General features: G+C 34.2%; 1 protein-coding gene across 1 annotated transcript in view; it reads left to right on the top strand.

The window, feature by feature from the left end:
• The window catches only part of ME1 (malic enzyme 1), a 174,270-nt gene that overhangs the window by 148,524 nt on the left and 5,291 nt on the right, over positions 1–20,455 (top strand). The window contains exons 10-12 of the mRNA XM_033103410.1: positions 10,651–10,756; positions 12,129–12,271; positions 15,532–15,705. Of these exons, the coding sequence (XP_032959301.1) occupies positions 10,651–10,756; positions 12,129–12,271; positions 15,532–15,705 (423 nt within the window). The remainder of the gene's footprint in view (positions 1–10,650; positions 10,757–12,128; positions 12,272–15,531; positions 15,706–20,455) is intronic.

Raw genomic sequence — 20,455 nt, 5'->3', positions numbered from 1 at the left:
AAAATGTGCTAGAAATATATCCTTGATGCCAGGGATGCACAGAGATGATACTTCCAATTGACTAAAGAGAATAATAAGAATACTGAGGAAAGTTCTGAGACAGTATCTTTCAGCTTAGTTTGAAAGGAAGAATTAGGGGTTTATCTGGAGTCTCATCTTAAACTTCTTATATCCAAAACTGAGATAAAGGAGGGATAGTGGCAAGTTCATACGACATCTTGATTTAAGCTAAATATCATATCTTTCATCTCTTTATATCTTCAAAGCGCTACATAGTGTCTTGTACATAATGGACAATAAATATTTTGTTAATAAATGCATTAATGAATGGCCTTCTAGGTAGAAGAACAGTATTTACAAAAGAAAATATTTTGGTATAAGACACATTTAGGATTAGGTTTGACAGGAAGCAGATGACAGGTGACGAAGGTGCTTCTAAATTCTGAAAGTGAACAACTCAGGAAACTTATGCAGAGGAAGTCTGCCTCTTGTCGCTCTGATGGCATTGTGGAGGATGGATTGAAATGAAGTGAAACTGAGAAAAGGAAACGCCATTACAAAGCTGTTGCAATAATATGTATAAAAATTAATTGGGGCCTGAAATAAAACAATGACTATGGGGGTGAGTGAAAGAAGTTTGATTCAGTAGATATTTAGGATATAGGATTATTAGCATACTTAGTAACTGATTTAATATGAAGGGAGGAGTAGGATAGAGTAGAGGAAGGAATCTAGCAGGACTCTCCTTGAGTGTTTAGATAATTGATGTGTCCATTAATGCAGAAAAGGAACACAGAATAGATCAGTTTAAGGGAAAGATAATGACATCAATTTGGACATAGCAAGTTGAAGGTGTCTGTGGAGAACTCAGATGGAGACGTTCTGTTGCAATTGGAGATATGAGACTGAGGCTGGGACTCTGGGCTCCTGGAGACAGAGATTTGGGGGTCATCAGCATGTAACTAGTTGGAGCCATGGAAAAAGCTATGCAAATCGTGCTGTGCTTAGGAATGTAATACATTCAAGAATTCAAAAAGAAAGTCTAGGATTGTGGCTTTCTTTTGTGATTTCTAGTGACTTTTTAAATGTAAAATCTTCATTAAAATAGCATAGATGTTAGCATCCCAAATAACTTTAATATAGGCTTACTGAACGGAGAATTCGAATTCCATGGATTATAATACTTGCAATAACTGTGAAGTTGTTGCCTAGACCTATCAGTCACTCTTACTTCATGTCTTTTACTTGCCAAAATAAAGAACTGCATATATTCTGCTTGCCAAGGTAAATTAAGTTACATTTTGAAGGTTGTTATGTATTTAATAGCTTGTGCACTATTTAATATGAAAAAACATATGAAGCTTCAATTAACTACTTTTTCTTTCATGTTTTTAAAGTTAAAATTATTATGTTGATTTTTGTTGCGGAACTAATAAATCTTAGAATAACCAGTAAATTAGTCTAATCTTCCTTTCAGATTTACATGATTTTCGTGTTTGTTATGCTTTCTCCTTAGTACTTTTACAACCTCTCCTGAGAACCAATAATAATTTTATTAATTTTATTAACTTGCAATGTAATTGTTTATAATATGTAAAAAATACCACAAAGTTTTAAATAAAAATTTTTATTACTCAAACTCCTGCACTCTTTAACGACATAAAACCAAAAACTAAAAAGTTAACTGTAAGTTGAGCTCATTTATGGAGTTATATCATCATCAGACTAGATAAGTATTATTCTAACATGTTTTCTGTTTTTAGTTTTCATATTCAACATCACATCTATAGCATTTTGCATCATTTACCTCATTCATATGTATGATGGAATGAGTTTATGCTATAAATATCAATATTTTAAACAATTCGTCAATATCAGTAAGGTTGATTGAAATTGATTGTTTGGTCTCTGATAATACTTAGATATCTTAGTTTAGCATTTTATAGCAAGAAAAATTGACATCTGTTTAGCCAACTAATATTAATACATTTTAATGTAAACAAGCTGATATTTTGTTTAAAAGAAATCCTTCCAAAATAAAAATTAGAGGGAGAATAAATACAGTAAAAAGGGATAAAAAAGGAACATTGCCAGCATGACTAGTATTTGTATTTCACAATGATTATTTGGAGCATTTCCAGAGAGGACAAGAAGCCACAAAACAAACCAATCCAGACTTAATGTATTCCTAAGTAAATACATTCTTGCATTTACTAATAAACCAAATCAATGCTAAGACAGAAAACTCAAAATAAAAAGTAGGGTATTAATAGATATGAAGGATTGACTTCATCTAACCCAGAATAAGACTATAGAATCTTGTTTTGATTTTAGTTTTATTTTGTTCTGTTTTAAATAATTGTTTTAAATTATTTTATTTTATTTTGCTTTATAGTTAAATGGTTCCTGTGGAAAGAGATAGTGTGTAAAGGTATTTTATACAGTTTTAACAGTACAGTTATTTCCTTCCTGAGAGCTTAATCTTTAAGTCTAGGACTTGAAACGCCATGTTGTATAGAAAAAGTTTTCCTTTCCTCTGCGATATTATCAGAGTTTCAGCCAGTGATGCTATCATCACCGTGAGTGATGGTTAATACATTTCATACAATGTGGTTTAAAAAAAAATTTTAACTCCTAAGAGATTTTGAAGCTTGGTGAAAAGTATCTGGCTTGATTGACTTTTTTTCTCCCTCTTTCCCATTTCATATGGAGTATGATCAATGTATATGTATGTATGAAAAAGAGCAGAGACAAAAGATTATGTACATGAATCTTTTAGACAGAAAATTTTGGATATTGATTTTTACCAATACAAAATTAAATATTGATGGCATTAACACCTATTGTCTTTAACTATGACCGTTCTGCACCCCTTGTGCTCTAACATGGAAAATACTTTTGTAATATCATTTATCTTCTTTTAATCTGTACTGAGATGTTGAAACACAGCTCTGAGCTCTTTAACAAATGTACATACCTGCACTGCAAGTATTGTAGTGAAATGTTACTTACAGTGCACCAGGAAGGCCCTGTCTACAGATCCAAAGACAGGCTAGATCCAATTCTGATAAACTAATGATGTGACAACAAAAGCTGCTCAGTAAAATGGGGACAGCTGTCTAAGCAGGCATGAATTCAAGGTAGGCATTTATGGAAGAGTTCTTCTAGTGCATGTGTGTAGAAAGGAATACATATTTATCAGTGGCAATCTATCCTTAATTTTTTTATACCTGTTCTGGGTCATGGAATGCTAACCCCAAATCTTGACAATCTTTGCCACCTATTCTCCCCACCCCTAGTAGTTTTTTTAAAAATAGTTTTTATTTAAAACTTTGTGATATATTTTACATATTATAAACAATTACATTGCATATGTGCTTTTGAAAAAGGTAGTAATTCATTATGGTTGTACCTTCTATCCTGTACTAAGAATCAGCACAATATAAGGGGGAGAAGGGATTAATGAAATAATAACAGTCAAAAAAAATTCCCAACTATCTATAATACATTTGGTGTAATTAGAGTCTCGTAAAAAAAGAAACATTATGAAATTTGGAATTTCTGAAATACGAAGTGCCCACAATCACTTTGCTAAAAGATAGCAAAAAGCATTTCAGCAAGGGGTCCCGGAAAGGGAGAATGAAAGGAAAAGAAATCTTCTATGTCCATACCCAACTGAATTGATTGGCATAAAGAATATAGATTCCAAATTAGATTTTGAAAAAAAGGAGAAAAAATGAGCCATTGGTACCTAAAATAGAAGTCCAAAGATAAAGACAGTTGCCTTAGAGAGAAGATCACATTCCAGTCGTTTTTTAATGGAAACCAGATCATCACATCAACTTTGAAAATGGTATAGAAAATGCTTAGGAGACCTTTATTTTGTCTTTTGATTCTTCTGTTTTGGGCAACTAAAGCCCTTCTGTAATTGTAGTATTACCATTTCATGATTCCTGGCCTTCTTTCTTTATCTTCTCACTGTTCCTAAGTAACACCAAGAATCAAGCCTTTAGGGGTGAGGCTGTGGGTAATTTATGTTTTTTACTAGATGAATGTCTTCTGGCCAAGTTCTGGCTTCAGTGGGTAGGAGCTGCCAGTGCTGTTACTATAGCTGAGAAAGTAATATGTTCATGATAAAAGTATACATCCTTTCCTTCCAGACAGTGTTTATCTATCTTCTTTATGATTTTCTTCTCATTCCAGGAAACTTAGGGGGTTCAACCCACATTAAATATTTTTCATTATATCTCAGGTTGTCAGCCAAAACAGCAGTACTAGAAATTTGTGATTGTTAATTTACATCAGGGGTGTCCAAACTGCAGCCCGCGATCCATTGTTAATTGGCCCGCAGCAAATTCCAAAAACATATTTAGTTTACTTAAATAAACCAGGTGAGGCAATACGTACTTCACCTCGAGTGAGTGGCCCGGCTGTTTGTGTATTTTACCGCATATGGCACTTGGTGAAAATCATTGAAAAAAGTTTGGACACCCCTGATTTACATTATTCTGTAGCATGTTTTTATTTAGAAGTCATGATTTTATACTTTTTAAAAAACATACCACATATCGTTTTAAAAATGTATCTGGTAGATATCTGATAATTCCTTTAGTGCAGTGATTCTCAAAACTGGCTAATTGTTCTACTCACCTGGGAAGTTTAAAGAAAAACAGTTTCCAGGGCCTCATCCAGGAATTGAATTAGAATATCTGGAAGCAGGGCTCAAGAATCTGTTTTTCCTCAGGCAAATCTATTTTTCAGTCAGGTTTGGAAAGCACAGATCTGGCTCATTTTCATCACCAATCCAAACCATTTTCTAGATGGAGAAACCAACATCCATGCAAGTATCACAGAAATTGCCCAAGATCTTGAGTGAATGGAGAGCTATCCTGAGTCTTTGTCTGATGTTCTAGCTCCAACATTTGTAGATGTCATATGTGTCTAACTAGGGAGCTTTTCTGTACTTTACTGAACATCAGTAAATGTTTTCAGAAGTAACATAAATTTATTTGCTGTTAACTATTAGAATGTATTCTGCTGCTACTTTTTTATTCATGTTCCTAGCTAATAAAACTTATCACAAACCTAATGATATATTGACAACAATCAACAGTTATAAGGACAACATTGTAAAATACATTTGCCCCTTGAAAAACTTGGGGATGAGGGGCACCTAACCCTGCTCCATCAAAAATCCACGTGTAACTGTGGCTCCCTCCCAAATTAGTTGTCCCTCGATATCCATGGGGATTAGTTTCAGGAACACTGTGGATACCAAAATACGCAAAGCTCAAGTGCCTTATATAAAATAGCCATAGAACAAAGCATGCAGTCAGCCCTTCATATTCGTGGACTCCCAACCAGGGATTGAATACAGTACAGGTATTTATTAAAAAACGAACAAACAAAAAACCGTGTATAAGTGGAACCCGCTCAGTCCACACCTGTGTTGTTCCAGGGTGAACTGGTACATTTAGAATTCTAAAAATTCGCTATTTTGGATAACCTGGGACACTACTCAAGAAAATATTTTCAATCATTGAATTCAGAAAATGGGGATTATGTTTCTCTCCCTTTCAGATTGTTCACCATCTTTAAATTCATTTCATGTCATGGATTTGTAGGTCCAAATTCAATAAAAACAGACAACCTTCTTCTCTTATTGCCATGCTCCTTGTAGCAGCAGTACAATTCATGTTGTACCTGGTGGCATTTGGTTATTTCAGCTGCTAATAGAATCATTTCTAAGACTTTTATGCTAGCTTTATTTTCTCACGGAGAGGCCACTTCTTGGTTTGGTAATCTAATGAAATGAATAATTTACATTTGTAGGACGATCATATGCAAATTTATTTTGAACTATGTACCAGAAGCAGTTTGGATATACTCTTTTCACTGTCATGTGGTTTTCCAGTAGTCAAATAGTCAAGAACAGGGAACATCCAGATGCTTTCAGCAAGCCTTTAATGTAAGCTCCTAAGTCTTCTATTTTATGCTGTGGGCCATGCTGTTTTACCATGGGTTGTGTGGAATCTTATTGTTTGGTGAGCCCAAGCATTTTTGAAAATAAACAAATTAGTGGCATATTTTCTATGATAAGTGTTTTTATCATTTTTTGAAAAAAGAGAGAGAATATTGATAGATAATTAGAATTCTCTGCCATAGCATAAAAACGTTTTCACTATTTGGACATAAAAGTAATGTGACATGCTCAGACTATATTGAATTTATTGAATTGCATTTGCGTAATACTTACACTTTATCAGGTGGAAAAACAAAAAGACCAATAGGCAAACCCTGTGATATATTCAATCTTCTCTAAGAGATAAGGATTTTCTCAGCAGTCCTCAAGATTATATAACATTGCATTAGGATGACTCAAGCCAGTTTGGAGTAGGTGAATAATTATCCTGAGATCCTTTTTCTCTGTTAGAGAACCTAGCACACATTAGACAACTTCCCTTGTCTGTAAAAACATCCTGAAAAGAAAATCTCTAAACCTTTGAAGAAGTAAGCACCAGCCTGGACTTTGAGGAATGGTTCTTGTCATACAGATCTGTATTAGCAAGGGAGCTGCTATTGCACCTCACTCGAGAATCAGTGTCTTGGCCATAAAAGGAAAGCAGCCCAATAATGGTAGCTGCCATGATCATTGCTTAGCACCTACCTGTTGGTGGTGGACTAAAGACTGCCACATAAGCCTGAAAAGGAAGGAAGGAAGGAATGAAGGAAGGGAGGGAGGGAGCGAGGAAGGAAGGATGGAAGGAAAGAGAAAGAAACAAGCAAAGGTCAGCACCACAAGCTTTCCAGAAGAGCTATATGGCCACCACTTTATGGTGCACATTTCTCCTTCAAGGTCCTCTAAAGGTACATCAACTTGGTGAGCACTATATTTAAAGCTGAAACCCTAGCTGAAAGAGAATCTGGGGAATACAGTTTAGCCTTTTAGCCTCAAATGTACAGGAAGTAATGTTAGAAGCAATTTGGGGTCCTGTAGTGTTTGCCATGTAGGGCCTCAGATAGATGTTAATCTGGTTCCTTGCCTTTACAACTGCAAGTGAGTGTATGCATTTCTGAAGAGCAGCAACCCAAAACTATGTCATGTTTAGTTTAGAATGCAGGAAGGTGAAAGTTATTCTCGGGAAATATGTCTCCCTGAGCCACAACTTTATTTAGTACTTGTAGAAATCTCACTGTTGTGAGAATGAACATAGTTTAGCTTATACTACTTCTAGAAATAGTTCAGAAACAATTTAGATAGTTAAATGTAATTATCATATAGTTCCAAATTCTTATTTCTATCCATGACCAGACTTTCTTCTTTCTAATGATGCAAGATTATTTTTTTGCCAAATAACTAAGAAGTAATAGGGTATTGAAGTAGCAGATGGATTGCAAAAGCATTCTTTTCATCAGATCATTTCAGGGAAAAGAACCTCTTATTCCCAAAACAACAAATAGGAACAACACTGAGTAAAAACAAATGGTGAAATATATAATCAAAATTAAAATCACCCCCTGTATCAGTCAGATATTGCTGTGTTATCAAAAACAACAAAATCTCAGTGACATATAATGATAATTATGTATTTCTCTCACACTTATGGGTCAGATGGGGTAGCTCTAAGGATGCTTGCTAGGTGACTTTACTTATAGGTTGGGTCCAGGTCATTTTACAAGACTGTCATCCTCCTTGGACCAGCAAGCTAGCCAGGTTATGCACTTCTAAAGGAATGACAAAGGCACAAGAGAGCAAACAGAAACGCCAGTTCCTCTTAAGGCCTGAGTTTGAAACTGGCTCACTCTCATTTCAGTTTACATTTTATTGACCAAAGCAACACACATGTTCACATCCAAAGACAAGGGGTAGGAAAGTATACTCTGCCTTTTGTGAAAGGAACTGTAAAGTTACAATGCAAAAGACATTGACCCAGGAAAGGGATGATGAGGAAGCCTAAATTAAAGTCTGAATTATCAAAATATTTTGGGGAATTCTGTGGCACTCCAAATACCTCTGTTTTCTTATTTGTGACTAATAAATTATCATTAAGCCCAGCCCCTTTTTACATGCTAGGATGATGCATAATTAATCTTTACAATTGAGGTACATCAATGAAATAAATATCCCAGCTGTGAAGCTAAGAGAGGTGAGGATGGGGTGGGTACCAGGTAGCTCTCCACACCGCAATTTGGTGAGAATTGTAAGATTTCAGTATTGGCATAGATTTTTAATATTATTATAAAGCAGTTTTTAAAGATATTACTTCATAAATGCAAAAGAACTTTGAGAATATTTAGTGTTTACTCACAAGATCAGTCCAGCTTTACATCAACTATTTGGTGTTAGACCTATCACTAATTGTAAAATGGCTATGATAATAGATTTTATTGAACAATTTGATGCTTCCTGATGAAAGTGGAAACTGAATTTATATGATTCTGTTGACTAATTTTTTCTGTACTAAATATGGCGAACAAGAATATGGACTAAGAATATTTAACTTAATATTACTAGAAACTAAAATGTTTTCTCCTGAAGTAAATATGAAACAGTAAACTTCACATCTGATTCTGAGTGAATTAAATAAGATTTTTAAAAATTGAGATATAATTGACATATGGCATTATATTTGTTTCAGGTGTAGAGCATAATGATTCAATCTTTGTATATATTGTGAAATGATCACCACAATAACTGTAGTTATACATCACCACACGTAGTTACACTTTTTTCTTGTGATCAGAACTTTTGTTAATATCTACCCTCTTAACAACTTTCAAATGTACAATACAGTATTATTAACTATAGTTACCATGCTCTACATTATATCCCCAGGACTTATTTATTTTATAATTTGGAAGTTTGTACTTTTTGACCCCCTTCACCCATTTTTCCCCTCCCCCCATACCCCGCCTCTGGCAAACGTCAATTTGTTCTCCGTATCTATGAGTTTGTTGTTTTTTTGTTGTTTTTTTATATTCCACATGTAAGTGAGGTCATATGGTATTTGTCTTTCTCTGACTTATTTCACTTAGCATAATACCCTCAAGGTCTGTGCATATTGTCTCAAATGGCAAGTTTTCCTCTTTTTTATGGCTGAATAATGTTCAGTTATACATACATATATATGCATATATCTGTATCACATTTTCTTTGTCCATTCGTCCATCAGTGGACTCTTAGGTTGCTTCCATGTCTTGGCTATTGTAAATAATGCTGCAATAAACATGGGAGTGCACACATCCTTTTTAATTAGTATTAAATAAGATTATTTTTCACAATGTCTCAGACACAGTATATTTTGATTTGCAAGAAAGAAAAAGTGCAATAATAACCTTTTAGAACTTAGAAATGACTAATGGTGAATTCAGTTTTTAGGAAGCTGTTTGCTATAATGTCATGCTCATAATAGAAAGTGGTAGTAGAGAAATAGCACTTTATAGCAAACTACAAGAAAATGCACCAAAATTACAAGTGCTGGAATTATAATATTTTTCTTCTTCACAATAATTTGAATTACAACAACTAACATTGAGCTCTTGTTAAAAATTGGGTACAGTTCCAAGTGCTTTAGGTGTATTATTTAATTTAGTTCACAAACAAGCTGATGAGGTCGAAATTCTTGTCCTTATTTTACAGATGAAACATTACAAAGAGGTTTGTATGTTTCAAGTTATCTGTAATTCACATATATTGCTTTTAAAAACAGAAATAAAATGACAGTAACCTTTTTTAAGCAAGAAAATTGTCTATCTTTATGATTAACGATTTGCAAACAATCTGTCATATACTATTTATAAAACTTTTTCTCCAGGGCTGTCCCTTGTGTATTATTCAAAAGACTGAGTTCCAGTACCTGCTTTGGGCAAGTTGCTTAATATCTCAGAGCCTCTGTTTCCTCATGCAAAATGACTAATTATACTTGCCCTACTTTTCAAAATTGTTGAGGAGAATAAATTAAATATGTGAAAACCACTTAATAAGTCATAAAGTACCATATAAAGTTAGGCAGGGATTTATTATATAATCAAAATCTTGAAAATTTGCAACTAGAATATTATAATTAGATGTTTCCTAGATAACACATGGCACATTCATAATCAAAACACCCCAATAAACTTTAATAAAAAAAAGAAAAAGAAAAACATATAAAGCTAATACTTATTTAGAAAATCAAACTATAATATAAATATGGCATCAAGTTCCATTCTTAGTCAATGGTACATAAATTGGCAGTGCTGCTGCTGAAGCTCACTCTACATTCTAAGACACTATTATAGCAACGCAAATAATGATTAGTAAACAATACCTTTACTTACATGACATTTTGTATTACCATTTGTTAATGACAGTTTCTCAGAAAGATATGTAGAATTAGGATTTTTAATATTAAATAATAGTTAAGTAAAGGAAAGACTTAATTGTATTCACTATTATCTCTCCATTGTCTAGAACATTGTCTGAGGCATAAATATTTGTCAAAAGAATTAATGAAATTATACTCTGATAACTGGAGAAAGACTTTAAGAACAGCTGTAACACATAAAACTGTTAAACATAAATACTGGTAATGTGGGTAATATTTTGAAATTTCTTTGACTCACATATGTCTGGCTGATTTGTCATTTCTTCTTCTTTGCTTTTTCTAGGGACGTGCTGCTTTAACAAAAGAGAAAGAGGAATTTGCCCATGAACATGAAGAAATGAAGAACCTAAAAGACATTGTTCAAGAAATAAAACCAACAGCTCTCATAGGTAAACTTCTCCGTCCCATAAACCCTTCTGACCCCACTTTTACCTGATTTGTTTTCTTACTCCTGATTTTTGAGGCATAATCTAGCCTTTCTGAAATTCTAACCTTTGGAACTAACGAACAAAATTGCTCATTCACTGAAGCAACAGTACCCCATAGACACCTAGATTTGTAAATTCATGGTGACTTCTTAGTCTTACTGATCCTGGCTGAAGTGTGTGCCCCTTCTGCTAACTCTGTCAACCTGTTTATTAATATCCTGCATATTCAGTATTTTTCCAGGCTTGATTGCTCCAAATAGACAGTGGTTCTCAAATGGGTGAGATTTTGCACCCAAGGAAATATTTGGCAATGCCTGGAGACATTTTTGGTTGTCACAACTGAGAGGAGAGGGGGAGGTTAGGGTACTGACATCTCGTGAGTAGAGATTAGGGATGCGGCTCAACATCCTGCAAGGCACAGGAAAGCCCCCACATCAAGGAATTATCCAACCCCCCAAAATGTTAATAGTGCCCAGGTTGAGAAGCACTGCACTAGACTCTCCTTGAAGACGGAGACCATGTTTCACACATCTTTATATTGCTCATAGCACTTAACATAGTAGCTTTACACATTGCATGTGCACAGAAAAATGTTTGTTATGGTCAAGTTTAGTGTGGCTGAAGATAATTCAAAGTAAGTCATGAAACTTTAACTCTTATTTTTTGTGGATATAATGTCAGCCCTTCCTTTGTATTATACTCCATTTCTAGAAGCTCCTGTGAAACAGATGACAATATTAAGAATAATGACAACCATAATAAAACACAAATACTTACTCCACGACAGGAACTATAGTAGCCTTTATTGTCTTTTTATAAAATATGTTCTATCAGGAATCTTGCATTTTTTTCATTTCCATTATACGAATTGCTTTATTCTTCTATTAAAATTCTTGCAATGTGTCATACTTCAATTTTAAATTGAATTGGATGATTGTCTTAAATGTAAGCAGTGGTTTATAAAACACAGTTATAGCCTTAGAGAATGAAATATTCTCAGAATGTTTTATAGAGAGATAATATGTATTGGACACATTTTAATTTCCTGTTATAGATGCCTGTAATCAAAATGCCTAGTGATTGGTCAACAACTCAATGTAGTATGAGTGAAAAGTTAAATCTGTGATTTTTTTTTTGATACTTGTAGATTTGTAACCCTAAAGATTGTTGGCATTAACTAACTTACCTTTTTTGTCACTTTAATATAAATATTCTATATTTTGTCCAGAGTCTATTAGAAAGTGATCTGACATCTCATTGTTTTGGGGGCGTGGGTTTCTTGGATTAATTAAGCAATGATAGTCCTACTCACTGTTTCTCATTTCTGCATTAGGAGTTGCTGCAGTTGGTGGTGCATTCTCAGAACAAATTCTCAAAGATATGGCCGCCTTCAATGAACGGCCGATTATTTTTGCTTTGAGTAATCCAACCAGCAAAGCAGAATGTACTGCAGAGCAGTGCTATAAACTAACTGAGGTAAAGCAAAATATAACTGATATTTTAATAATAGAATTTTGATTTAATATAGGGAAGCCTATGATATTGAAGGTGCTTACCAATCTTAACTTTTAAAAATTGTACAACCAAGATTGAGAGAAAAATGAGCAGTCAGAAGAGATAAGAACGGTTTCCTGTTCTAGAATGTTGTTGTAAAAATCCTCTTTTTCAGTAAAACAAAATAAACTCTGTAATGTTTTATTGATAATTTCCCTTAAGTGATTTGGAATTATCTAAGATTTAAACATAAAAGTTACAAAAGAGAAAGCTTGATTCTAGATGCTTATTAAAATAACTTTTAACTAGCTAGTCCCAAACATTGAAGCATACAGTATAAAAACCACAATCTTATTTTTGCTTTGCTAAATCCTGGGTTTGGATTTTGACGCCATGGGTGGAGCATTTGGGCAGCCATTTTGACATCCAGCCAGGATGGGATAGGAGTCCTCAAAGTTTCAATACTTTACTGTTTCCAAAAAATAACTTATTTATACCACGTTTCCCAGAAAATAAGACCTAGCCAGACCATCAGCTCTAATAAGTCTTTTGGAGCAAAAATTAATATAATGTAATTTTCCATATCTTATATTAAAATAAGACCAGGTCTTATATTATATTATATAATTATATATTATAATACCAGGTATAATATAATATAATACCAGGTATAATATAATATAATATAATATAATATAATATAATATAATATAATATAATATAATACTGGGCCTTTTGCTAATTTTTGCTCCAAAGGACGCATTAGAGCTGATGGTCTGGCTAGGTCTCATTTTTGGGGAAACTCGGTACTATGTTTGTATTAATATGTATTTGACTGATATGTTGACAAGAGCTTTTTTTCCCTTCAAAGACTGGAAAATGTCATTACAACAAAATAGGGGTTGAGTCATATATATCTAATACTTATTTTGGAAATAAATCCAAAATAAACTAGAAAAGGTAAACATGACACAAAATTATGTTACTGCACAAATCGGAACTTTGTGGCTACACTTCTTTAATATTATACACTTATTATATGCTCATGACTAGAATTAATGACATTTTGGCGAGGAACTACTCCATTGTTCATCTCCATTATTTGGGATGGCATCAATGTCCTCAATAATTTAAATTTTTATCTTATCTCTAGATTGGGAAATTTTCCCCATCAGTAGTCCTTAAATCCTTAAAGGAGGAAAAAAACCCTCTGAGCCATAATAAAATTTTAGCATGGTGCATTGCATGTAGTAGGCATATAATAAATAAGTGTTGAAGTGATTGTTTTGCTTTGCTATATCTCAGTAGGCCTCAAGAGTTTATGGACTCATTTGTAAAAGACATAAACAAAATTAGCTAAATTTATATCTTTGTAATTTTAAGTTTGAATGCATCTGATATAAATAGCCTAAACTTTTTCTTATGGTCTTGCCTAATGTTCTGTGTTGTTATACATCAAATTGAAAGTCATTTTGAAGCTGAAAATGTAAACACTAATTCAGCCAAAAGATTACAGAACAAGAAAAGATCTACCTTTTGCCGGATTGAGTCTCCATTGCTGTAGGCGCAAGGGAAAAGTCACTAGGAAAGGTTAAAAATACAAAAAAATACTGAACCACAACAGGTATAATTATGCCAAATTTGGTATAGAGAGATTTCCTTCTCCATATTGACAATTCATATATATGAGGGTATTTAATGCCATTCCTCCAAAAATATGATTATTATAGAATGATGGGCAGGAGGAGTGGGAGTGAAGGAGGGAGGGAGATAAACAAGCGTAAATATGATGTTGCAGGTCTCCTTCTCAAAGATAAATGACCAAACTATATATATATATATAAATATATCAAATAATAATTTAGTTACATTAGAAAGTTGCTTGTAATAAAACATTTCATCTGCTAAACAAAGCTGAAGGTATCAGACTTGTCTGAAAATAAAACTTAATTTTGTGTAAAACGTAAGTGTCTTATAGACACCTAGATGAGAATTTTAATTTTCTTTCTCACCTATTTTTACCATTTTATATCCTGAATAAGGTTGAATCATATTATACAACTTTGCCTTTATACAAAAGGTATACTATATTTGTTAGAAATAAATAAGTTAATATTATTAATATCATAATGGATTTACTCTAGATGTAAGAGGAATGAAAGTTATAACACAGACTATCACCATTTAAACTATTCTTTGGGGATTTGGTGCCTTAGACTTTTCAAATGCATTTCTTAGACTGCAATGCCCTATTTGTTGAGGGTTTCCTATTCCTGTTTTAGAAGGAATGCTCTCCACTCTATCTCCACCTTCACCCTCACCCTCACAGATCACACAGATGCTTCCCTTTTGATCAGCAGTATGGAATCTAACAGGCCCCAGTTAGTGCCATCTTAAGGCATGTCATACATGAGATTCCTCAAAAACATTATGACAAAATGTTAAGACTAGGAAAAAAATAAAGACAGTTTTTGAAAATTAAATCTTATTTGCTAATCCCACTTGTTCTAATGAGTTTGTTTCCTATATAATTTTCTTTTTTAATTTATTGGGGTGACAATTGTTAGTAAAATTACATAGATTTCAGGTGTACAATTCTGTATTACATTATCTATGGATGGATCTTGAGAGTATGATGCTAAGCGAAATAAGTCAGACAGAAAAAGCAGAGAACCATATGATTTCACTGATATGTGGTATATAAACCAAAAACAACAAGAGAACAAGACAAACAAATGAGAAACAAAAACTCATAGACACAGACAATAGTTTAATGATTTTCCATATAATTATTTGCAATATAGAAATGTATAAAATTTTTCCCAATGATTATGTTGGAATGTGTTGATCCCTAAACTCTAACCTAAAATGTCATTCTTTCCAATACTCTACCATTAATCTATCATTTTTATTTTCAGAAGTCTATAATTGGAAGCCTATATGGAAATGGTTGATAGGCCTATAGGTTGGGCTGCTGCAGAGAATAGAGAGGTGGTCTTGGGGTATCCCGTGCTTTGTACACTCCTCCTAGAGAGGAAGACAGAGAACAGTCATAATCACCCACTGCAGAACTTATTATATTATATACTGCCAACATCATATTATAAAAGCTTGCCCGGACTTAGTAGGGAGTTAATAAAAAATTAGAGTTCTTCCTAAATACTCACATGGGGTAGTTCTGTTACAATACATTTGTTTTAAGGTATCCTGCTTCTTTTTAAAACTGTGTGTCTGTGTTGTAGGGGCGTGCAATTTTTGCCAGTGGAAGTCCTTTTGATCCAGTCACTCTTCCCAATGGACGGACCCTGTATCCTGGCCAAGGCAACAATTCCTATGTGTTTCCCGGAGTTGCTCTTGGTGTAGTGGCGTGTGGGCTGAGGCACATCACAGATAAGACTTTTCTCACTACTGCTGAGGTATTGTAAAATAAGTTCGCCAGGGCTATAAAAGACCAAATTAGCTCAGTGTAGGTTGTCGAATGTTTAATGTATCTATTAGGTTGGTGCAAAAGTAATTGAGGTTTTTTGCAATTTTCAACCTTTTAAACCATAATTACTTTGTACCAACCTAACAGCATCCTAGCTCACTTCCAAAGTGAGGTATAGCTGAAGCAGAGAAAATGTTTCCCAGCGGAGAATAGGGGTGAGTAGCAGATATGTATTGAGTCACTAGTTAAAGATTGTTCTTCAGTAGCCAGCAAAGGAATTGGATTCTGATTTTTTAAAAAGAACCCTTTTTTTATCTTCACACTTCCAATCAAATTATGTGACAGTAATGAGACAATTAAAAATTTTGTTTCCAGTTCATAGGTTAAGTGGTAAATATTATATTTCTCCATTAAGAACTTTTCTAAATAATGGCATATTGAAGATTTAAAATGAAAGCCTGATTTAGTATAGTGAAGAACTATTTATTATTCTTGGTTCAGTGTAGAAAACAGAAAATACTCTAGTGTTTTAAGCAGAAAGGAAATTAAAACAGAGAATTAGGTGTTTACAAGGTCATTAAGAGGACTTTGGGTTCTTAGTGTGGGCCTTTGGGAAAGATTCTCAGAACATCACGTGACAGACCCACTAAGGAAACTCTGCTCAGCTATTGTTCTGACTGTGGAAGACCTGAAATTTTACACTGTTTGCAAGCTCACAAGTTAGCCTGCCACAGTTCCATAAATGCTGGCAAAAGACACAAACCCTTAGAGACAAAGGACTTCATTACTCACGGCACAAGAGGTAACATGAACTTCAGGTTCCCATCATTTCCCTTTGCTCCCCAGGGGGATGACACGTGACCGGATATGTATTTGTAAGATCATGCAGAATAAGTATCATGTATTAATGCCAGTAGTGTTAGTCTTATCATAGCTAGTTATCTGTCTGGCTAAATGTTTAATAATAGGATATTCATCTGGTTGATATCACCTTTGAAATTGATGCAATTCATGAATTTCGTCTCTGAAAATTAAACCACTATTACAACATTATAATTGAACTGAACCAAATAATGGTTTAGTAATATTTAAATATTTCATCATGCAAACATGCTATTCTTTCTATTGTGAGGAGGAAGTCGACAAAGATTCTGGTGTTATTGAGTGATCTAAAGGAGTATATATAATCCCAGTGCTTAGTATTTGGTGTCATTCTGTGTGAACAGATGTCTTGTTCTGCTCCTTTCTTTTTCGTCACCGCATTAAAAACTATGATGTCTCAGAGTTTCTTTAACTCAAAAAATGTTTCTAAGTATATATAAGTAGATATCTAATTACTAAAAGAGATTTTCACAGGTGTTACATTAAGGAAAATGTTACCATTTTATAGCAGACATATATCTTTTATTGCAGACATATCATAAGAAAACAAAAATGATCTTTTACTCACAGTAGCCAGTGTTTTCTTTCCTAAATAACTCCAGCACCCTCTAGCGACAAATTTCAAAAAAAAAAAATTCTTTCCATTTACTCTCCAGGAAAAGTAATGCCAAAAAACTTTAAGAAAGAATAAGTATAATATATTAATGTCAGTAGTGTTAGTCTTATCATAGCTAGTTATCTGTCTGGTTAAATGTTTTGGCTTTTCCACTGATTTTCTCTTAGGCTTCAATATAATATTCCTGTTTTTCTTACCACTTTATTGTTTTCATTGTCTCATTTTCATGTCCCTTTTAATTATGAGCTTTTTTCTAGCATTCATTTTTGTCTGTTTGTTTTCTTCCTTTTTTTCTTTTTCCTTTTCTTTCAGAGATCTCATCTATTCTCTTGTTTCCATTATCTTCATTCTAAAAATGGCCAAATCTGTGTACCTCTGTTACCATCTTTACTGTATCTCATCACTTAATTGATATTTCCACAGAAATGCCTTGATGTTTCCTTAAACACAAGATGTATAAAACCATACTTTTCATCTTCTCTCCCCCTCAATGTTTGCATTTCTATTAGTGACACCCCCTTTCTAAACCAGCACCAAAGCTTAGAAGATGGACATTCTTTTCATTCTCACCCATCCTAAAGCCTTCAAACTCACCATGCATACATACACATATGTAAGTGCTCTCTCTGTTATTTTGCTTGGAAAACTCTGAAAACTGTTGCCTACCTCTCTAAGCCTATCCCTCAGGTCGTTGCTTAAGTCCCATTTCGTCCTTGAATCCTTTCGTGATTACTCTGGCTCATCTTGATATTTCTCCTTAGCCATGGCTGTCTTCATCAAACACATCGACATTCAATTTCATTCCTAGTTTATTATGCTCTTCATGTTTTAAGCAATTAAGTGGTGCCTTATAATTAAATTGTAATTAATCTTTTTTAAAAACAGAGTCTTCCATGTACTTCTTTCAAAATTCCAGTTGCACCTAGCATAATGCTAAAGCGCACAGCAGAAAAGTAGTAAATGCTTATTGAATTGACTTAAATAGAAGTAGTCATATATCTTAGCAAGAAGAATAAATACCATACCACAGACACTCACTGCTGGAGGGCCCCCCAAAACAAGAAAGTCCGTTTTGTCTAGATCATATTTTGTAGTTAACAACAAAAGTAACATGTAGGAGATCTAGGTGAATTTTTTGTTCACTCCAAATTTAATAACTGTTAGGATTATTATAAAAATATTAGTTGGCTACCTTACTCTCATAGAATCAGAACTCTCATAGATTGGCACCAATCCCAAAGACTATTTATTCCTGGACATTTTAACATATTAGTTTACTAGCTTTTTGATTTTAGGGCAAGTTATATAACCCATCAACTTCAAATTTTTTCAGTGGTTTATATGAGATTATATGTATATTGCTCTTATCACTTTTGGCTCTCCTGGTTCTCTGGACCGTCTTCTGGACTTCTGATGAAAGTGCCCAGCGCTCCCCTGGGTCAGCCCTCCTGGCCCCGCATGGTTGCATGGCACCCTGGGAACAGACTCCTCCCCTTTTCTCCACATCTGCGAGGCAAACCTTAGCTTCCTATCCTTCCACCACTTCTCCTGAGTCTCCTGGTTTGTGTCCTTTCATCTCCCTCGCCTCAGCGCTTCCTGATTTCTCCCAGAGATGATCACAGTAGACAATAGCATCTGGAGGAAGCTTTGATTCTTGAAGTCACTGGATAACTGAAAATCCGGCTACCATAACATTGTCAAAATGGAACAGAGAGATTCTTTGAAAGCAACCTCAATGCAGTTAGAGAGAGAGAGACACCAATGGCATTTCAAAAGCAGCAAATAGTTTTGAGAGGATGAGCCAATACTCATCCATCTTCTGACTTTCCCTCAGTCTCTTTAAAATGATATTTGTGTTCTAGGGGGAAAAAAACCCAGTGATTTTGAATACCAGCAATGTGACAGCGGTGATAGGAGCAATATACATATAATCTCATATAAACCACTGAAAAAATTTGAAGTTGATGGGTTACCTAACTTGCCTCCAAATCAAAAAGCTAATAAACTAATGTGTTGTAGAACTAGATCTGATCCCAAAGGCTATTTTACTTCTACTCTGCCATGCTGGCTGCCTATCTGTTCCTTTTAAAATGAAATAGCTAAGATTTATTGTACACTTATTTTCCCAGACAATCTGGTAAATTCTTTCCTGGCATTTATTTCATTTAATCTTATGAATTAGGAACTATTATTAGTCTTATATCACCAAAGAAAAAAGTAGACTTAGAAATCTGCCTTTCCCTGCCCCAACCCCTGCCTAAATATCCTTGTGCAGAGGTCCGCAGTCGCCCACAGGACTTAACCCAAACTCCTTAATTTGCACTGATAGTGCTCCAATCCTTATTTTTCTACACAGATCATCTGCTCCCCTAGATCAGGACATTTGGGCTCACCGAGTCCAGTTCCTACATCTGTGTTTGGTCTGACTCTGGCTTCTTTCTGGAGTGCCCACCCTTTTCCTGTTTGTTTAACTCCTAGCTTTCCTTCAATTCCATACTCATGCTCCCTCCACTATTCCTCTGGATTTCTTACCACTCATATTTCATCTTTAGACAAGGCTGTCTTCTGTTTTAGTATTCTCTTTTTCTTCTTGTTACCTCACTAAAGTATACATATCTCAAGGGCAGGAACTGCTTTTTAAATTTCTCTGTAGTGTTACGTCTTTCATATTTGATGGTGACAACAAAACAATGTTTCAGAAATAATATTGCGATTAAAAAAGACCTAAAAGATATTAAAGATACTGAAAAATAAGTATTTGATTATTCAAAATATATCAAATGAAGATGGTTTTCTATTTCCTCTCTGCTTCCATATCTCTGTTAAGTAAAGACCCAGCTTTGCAGACTGAATTAGACCCACCCCACTGAAAGACATTAATCAAAGTCTTAGAGCTGGAGGGAACTTCAAGGTTGCTGAGTCCATCTCTGTGCCCTAGTAGGTTCAGTAAATCATTTATCACTATTTTATTTGTATACATATATACATAGTATTTTATTGTTGAACCATTTGTGAACAACTTACAGATATTATGCCTCTTTACCCCTAAATATTTCAGGACATTTTCTTATGTGATCAGTGTATTATTAGCAATTCAGAAACTTTACCATTGATGGAATACTATTATCTAATGTACAGTCCAAATCCAATGTTTGTCAATTATCCATCCATTTAAAAGACGTTAGAGCCTCTAGCCTAATCCTTTAATCTGCAAGACTATTTCAATCTTTTTGTTTCTTTC

Source organism: Rhinolophus ferrumequinum, chromosome 3 (genome assembly GCF_004115265.2).
Source record: "Rhinolophus ferrumequinum isolate MPI-CBG mRhiFer1 chromosome 3, mRhiFer1_v1.p, whole genome shotgun sequence".
NCBI lineage: Eukaryota > Metazoa > Chordata > Mammalia > Chiroptera > Rhinolophidae > Rhinolophus > Rhinolophus ferrumequinum.
Note: the sequence above shows the minus strand (reverse complement) of the source record. Positions and strands in the feature narration are given on the sequence as shown.